Below are 6,953 nucleotides of genomic sequence, written 5' to 3' on the forward strand. Positions count from 1 at the left end.
TTTCTTTGGGTTTTCAAAGGAAGTATTAATTTTATGTGTGACCTCTTTATAGTTGTTGTAGAACAAGAATTTGTTAAAAGTAAATCAAGAACATGACTGCATACATATGATCTGATCAAGAACACAAACAGGAATGCTTAGGTGGGTGGGGGAAAACCTTACACAAAGAAGTACATGTAGCTAAGGAATGCTGAAAGTAGTGAAGAACACATGGACTGGTTATTCAATACCAAATAGTCAGCCCTCAAAACATACATAAAAAGACCATAACATAGACTAAGTCAGTTCTATCTATGTATTTAGGAATACACACACACACACACACACACACACACACACACACACAAGTATGCAATAATGAGTAATGAAAAAAGAGGCCAGAAATTTGAATGATATGAACAAGTTATGTAATAGATGATTTGTAATAAGGAATGGGTAGAAAAGAATTACAAACTCAAATAATAAAATAAATAAAAATGAACTATAAGCAATTAAGGTAGAATGAGAGTAGGATAAAAGTATTTTTCAGGGATGCATCCCTAATTGTTTAGTTAATACTAAGAAACTCTGAAATTATAATATACATATATATGTAAATGAAATAAACCAGTTGTATATACATGTGTGTGAACACACATGTGCACAGGTGTGTGTGTCCATGTGTGCATTTGTGTTTGTGCATATGGTAATTAAAGGAAAGGAGGCCACAAAACTGAGAAGCAAGAAAGGAACATGGGAAGGGTTGGAAGGTGGATCAAAAAATGTAATTTGCTTTATTTTATTTTTTACTTTAATTTTAAAGATATTTAAAATGTAAAGTTAAAAAGGCTAAAAACCAAATACATTACTTACATTTGTGCAGCTTATGTGACAAACAGTGTATCAAATAAAGGAATTACCTATTTTTATGGCATCAAAAACAGTTCACTTCAAAACAGCAGTGGAGTATTAAAATGCTGCTGTGAAAAGGTAAGTAAACAGTCTGTGTTTTAAATTACAAAGTAATAAAAAATGTGTTTCCTGAATGTAAAACAAATGTTAATAGTGTAGTTTTTGCCAATTTTGTTTATTGTATGAGAAATGAATTTACAGTGCTCTACTGTGTACTGCACAAATATATATCCTCTTTTCTTTTTTTCACAGGGGCCCTGTTCAGTCTGATCCTCAGTCTGTTTGTACTATGGAAGGAATATGCTGTTGATTTTCCAAAATATATATCTATAGAAAGAAGCAACATGTGTGTTCCTGAAAATGTCCTCATTGACGTAAAATACGGATGGTCTTTTATGTTTGCTGCTTTCGGGACTCCCTTTGTGTGTATGTCAGGAATTATGTTTCATTTCATTGGTCGGCACCTTGAGAATTTTCAGAAATGAACAGGATAAAATTCCTAAAATGCAGAGTTAAATCTGGTCAGATTTCTGCCTGTATACTTGAACAAAGCAAATTTGAGACTTGGAGATGAGCCAAACAAGGGAGTGTCATTTATTATCAATACACAGGTATAACCTGGTGTAGCCAAATGGATGCCATTTGCAAGAGGTACTACAAGGTAAAAAGAGAAGCCATTTTTAAAGTTTTTTGGGGAGGATTTGCTGTCTAGATGCAAAGATAAAATGATTGCCCCTGGGTTTTGAAATACATCATAACTGCTTACAAGAGTAAGGATGATCTTAAACTCTCTGGTGCTATTATGTAATTTTCAGTCTTTATAAAGTTAACACAATTTATAGTAGGAATTTTACTTTTTATGAGGAGTTAAGTTTGAATCATCTGATTTATCTGAAATAACCAATTAACCACAGCTAGTGGACAAGGGTACCAGTGAGTCCTCTAAAAGCTAAGGAGCTTGAAGTGGGAATACTAAATAGTCTGTTCTTACCTTTGTATAGGTATATTCAACATCAGTTAATGCTGGTACATTTCAGTGGGATGAATAGAAACAGTTACACTTGGAAAGTCAGCTGTTTTATAGTCTTTATAGTCTACATCACACATCCTTTGACACAAATAAATTGTCACATGAGCAAGAGATTTATGAAAACATTGCACAATGCCCATTGTTCAATTTGAATAAATACAAATAAAAGTCATGTTGCCAATCTGAACAAAAATGCTCCTTGAGAATAGGGGTAACTGTATCTACAGAATGAGAATTCTGCCCTGCACAATTATTGGAAAGGTTGCAATTATTTAGCTATTATTTAACCATTTTATTTGCTTTTAAAGTTTCATCAGAATCATTAAGTCTTATTCCAACCAAATGGAAAGTTGTTGGGAAAGGCCTGTATTAGCTTTTACTCCATAACAGAACCTACAACAAAATACAGACTCATATTCAACTCACCAATAAGATAAAAAAATAGTATAGATTTTTTTTGGAGATTTTATTTTCTGTGATTTGTCTGTGAATTTTAAAAGGACAGTTGGTAGCATAGTCTTCAGTAATAAAAATGTATCATTTATATAGACTCATTTTCTACTGTTATATGTTCTTAGTAATTCAACTTCAAGTACTACTAACATTTATTCTTACATTTAAAAGGTTCTTCTAGTAATTTCTAATCTCTACTGCAGTTGTTAGTAAACATTTAGCTATTATGACACATTTGCATACATGTATTAGTTTGATACAAAGTATTATAAATTTAAATTCAGCATTGTTCTGTTACCATTCTGTTTATTTCATTCAATTTTTAAATTTAAATTTTACCAATAAAAATTTGAACCAGAATCATTATATTAGTTGATATTTCTCTTGCATGTATGTAATATCATCCACATTTAAAAGAATCAAGAGATGGGTTTCTAGAGATAAGATGTTTGAAGTAAAAAAGATCTTGGAAATTATCACTTGTTAATGACTTCTGAGAGTACACAGAATTTATGTATACTGAGAGATAAAGCATTTTATAGAAAAAGACTCAGCTACCAGAAGTGAAGTTTTGCCTTTAACATTTAGAAAGCTACTTGGTTTCCACTACAGACCTAACTGGGAGGTCATTTTTCAGGGAGTTGACAATCTTCTGTTAAAATGGATATTGCTAGGACAGAAAATGAGGATGTTTGCAATCTTAAGATGAGCTATTACACTTAAGTATAATAAGCATATTTTAGAGGAACTGAACGGAATAGGTAATTCATTATTACTTTATCATATTTTTAAGGTAGAGACATGACAAAATAACCCAAAATTATCAGTAGTTTCTCTCTTAATAGTTTAATTTATAAGACATAGCTAGTATATGTAAAAACCACGTCAAATGACTTACACCACCTAATTTTCCCATAAAGTCAGGATTTTTTCAAGTCTCAAATGAACATAATAATTCTGTTTGTAATAAGGAAGTTGTTGGGACAGAATGAAATTTGAAAATGAAGGTTAACAGTATATTTCTTCTTAATACTAATTAATGAGAATGTGTATTCCTGCTTCTTAATTTAGGGCTATGAAATATAAAAGTAATGAAGAAGAGAATTACAGTATTTGTACTTGTATGAGAAAACACATATAAGAACACATAATTCAAAGTAATAATCAGTTGTCTTGTCACCTACATTCCAATGAAATGGCACACTATTTTTGTTTATCATGCAATAGAGAGTGACACTATCAATGAATATACATCATTACTTTTCAAATTTTACAGTGTCTTATGTGACCATTTTCTCATTCTCAGTAGCTTTACCCTGCGATAATTTGTTTTTACAGAGCTTTGTTTATTTATGTATAGACACAGACATGCACATACATATTTATAAGCCCAGGGATATGCATCAAGATGGTGATTTGTATCAATAACTATTGTGGTGAATAATAATTTTTCTTTTTACAATTTATAAAATAAAATAATGAAAATTTTATCAAAACATTGTTGTACTTGTCTACTATTTCTTTGTATGTAGTATTAAAATATCTATTCTGCAGCTTTAATGTGCAGATCAATGTGGAAAATGGACTCAAACTTATTTCCCTGTAATGATTTTTTTCTATCCTATGATATATAAATGCCATGGAGAGATACCATTGTGATAGCTGTGACCACGTGGGTTTATCTGAAGAACTGGGCAAGTAAAGAGTTTAAATATAATGAAATGAATGGAGAGAGTAGATCTTTCTAATTTGTAAAGCCATTTTCAAGTTTGTAAGTATATGTAAAGAGTATTAACATTGTTTAGCAATAAATATGTTTTGAAAAAACATTTTAAAAATAAAGCATATGTTCTGATACCCAAAGAAAATGTTTCAGTAATAAATATTTCTAGACTGGAAACATTTCATTTGATGAATCTGCTTTCATAGATAAGTCAGTAGGTAATAAACTGTAGAAATTTTTAAATGTTAAAAGATTAAAAGTCTTTTAGTAAAAAACACAATTTCTATGAGTAAATCAGCTCATTAAGGTCACATAGTATAACTATAAATTATCTTGTCATTATTAAATTCATGGATTAAAGACATTAACAATAAACTCTAAGTCAACCATAACATATTGGTGTCACATTAAAGAAAATATAAAATAAAAATACTTATCATTAAAATAATTTAACTATTAAGAGTGAATCCAATTTGAATATGCTATTTCATGTTCCATGTCTTCTGTCCTCTATGTGTCTGTTGTATGAGTTTGAATCTCTTCCTGCTTGAAGGATGTTTTAGTTCTGTCCCTGTATAAATGTGTATGTCTGTTCCAAATAATAGCTCTGTATTTATTCAACAGAAACTTCATCACATATGATGAAGGAATGTGATACTTTATAAAAATTGTTTAAAATTTTGATAGGGACTAAATCATTGGCACTAACTTATTCTAATTGAAGCAGACCAAAAACAGTACTTCAAACATCATTATTTATTATCCAAAATCTATAAATGTTGTATTCAAACTTTCTGGTGGATGTTAAAAATTGGGTTTTAACCTTTATATTTGCTGCTTTAAGCAAATGATATACTTGCATTCTACTTGGTCACGGTATGGAAGAGTAAGCATTAGCTGAGGTTATAAAAGCTGATTAAACAGGAAACCCAAGACAAGTAAGTTGGCTATTATATTTTTCTCTTTATTTATTCTTCTCTCATACAATGCATCTCAACCACAGCTTTGCCTCCCTTCACAGAAAACCCCACATCTCATCTTCTCCAGATCCATGGCCTTTCTATCTCTCCCATAGGCCTTTGAGGTCCTATGCTCAAGCTCCACCAAATTTGGAAATGAGTCTTCAGATCAACATGACGAAATCTTTCCTCCACCAATATGTCTATGGGAATACTGTCATACTTCCCACCATAATGATAATGAATTGTACCTCTGAAACAGTAAGCCAACCATAATTAAATGTTTCCCTTTTTAAGAGTTGCCTTGCTTTGATATGTCTTCATAGCAGTAAAACCTTAGGATATCTCTTTTCCCAACAACTGATCCACATCCCTGTTTCACTCCTACCCCCTTTCTCCCATTCATTTCCCTTCCTCCATCCACCTCTGATGAATATTTTGTTTTCCTTTCTGTGAGAGAATCATATATTCCTCCTTAAGACCTCCTTATTACTTAGTGTCTTTGGGTCGTTACATTGTAGTATGGTTATCCTATATGTTAAAATGTCAATTTATAAGTGAGTACCTACCAGATGTGTGTATTTCTGCATTTGGTTACCTCACTCAGGATTATATTTTCTAATTCCATCCATTTTATTTGCCTGAAAATTTCATGATGTTGTTGCAATACCTGAATAGTATTGCATTGTGTAGATGTACCACACTTTCCTTAATGTATTTTTCAGTTGAGCGATATCTAGGTGGTTTCCAGTTTCTGACTATTATGAATAAAAGCTGCTATGAACAAAGTTGAAGAAGTGTCTATGGTATAGTGAGGCATCTTTGGGGTGTATGCCCCAGGAATGGTATGGCTGGTATGGGGCAATTGGTGGTGTTCTCATTTGAGATAAGTGAAGCACAGAGGACCTTAAGGAATAGTAGGAAGCTTCTTAGTCTCACAAGAGACCAGACACTGCTTACACATCTACAACATCCCACAGCCTCCTGTATCGAGGTTTGAGTCACATAGGTCACACACCAATTCCCTCCTCAGCAGGTGAGGATGTGACATAAGCTCAGAACAGAAAAGCCACACTATGGATATGACAGAAGCAGGGCCACACCACCAAATGAGGCATTCTAAAACCCTCTGGCCAAGCCAATAGGACACACCTGTTGTCAGACTGAACAATCCCAAAACTGTATATATGAGGCCTGTCCAAAATGAAAGGTGTGTAAGAATTGCACCATTGTCTTAGATTGTCTATCCTAAGAGCTGTAACACCACCATTTGGGAAGAGATTTGCTCTCCCAAAATCACCACCTGAAGATCTCCTGCACCCACCACTGCCTAGCCAGTTCCCTGCTGAGTTGGCCTGGCCTAGCATCTCAGAGCAGCAGAGGTAATAGAGATGGGGGAGCAGCATCAGCAGTGGAGGTGGCAGAAGTTGCCCTCTTGCCCCCCTCTGCTCCTCACCTGATATCACAGACCTAGCCAAACCCAGCCGCAGAGGTGGCAAAAGCCATTCCCTCTTCCTGACCAGAGATCTCCATGTGGGCCCTCTGCCACTTAGTCCCACAGGCTGGGAGTTAGGGTAGAACTATTCCCAAATTTCTGAGAAATGAACAAGCTTGTTTCCAAAGTGGTTGTACTAGTTTGTAATCTCACCAGCAATGTAGAAGTGTTCCCCTTGCTCCACATCTTCACCAGCATGTGCTATCACTTGAGTTTTTGATCTTAGCCATTCTGATGGAAAATCAGTCATTTTGATTTGCATTTTCTTGATGACAATGGATGTTGAATATTTCTTTCAGTGTTTCTCAGTCATTAGAGAGTCCTCTGTTGAAAAAATCTCTTTAGCTTTGTACTCCATTTTAATTGGGTTATTTGCTTTGTTGGCATCTAACTTCTTGAGGT

General features: G+C 33.6%; 1 protein-coding gene across 1 annotated transcript in view; it reads left to right on the forward strand.

Moving 5' to 3' along the window:
- Window positions 1-4,043, forward strand: part of LOC308414963 (transmembrane protein 182-like) — a gene marked incomplete at its 5' end in the record, with an annotated part of 86,466 nt that extends 82,423 nt beyond the window's left edge. Inside the window, one exon of the mRNA XM_080910116.1 lies at window positions 1,144-4,043. Within this exon, the coding sequence (XP_080766242.1) occupies window positions 1,144-1,376 (233 nt within the window). The 3' untranslated portion in view covers window positions 1,377-4,043. The remainder of the gene's footprint in view (window positions 1-1,143) is intronic.
- Window positions 4,044-6,953: the final 2,910 nt, after the last annotated feature.

The sequence above is a fragment of the Micromys minutus genome, assembly GCF_963924665.1.
Source record: "Micromys minutus genome assembly, chromosome: X".
In the NCBI taxonomy this organism is placed as follows: Eukaryota; Metazoa; Chordata; class Mammalia; order Rodentia; family Muridae; genus Micromys; species Micromys minutus.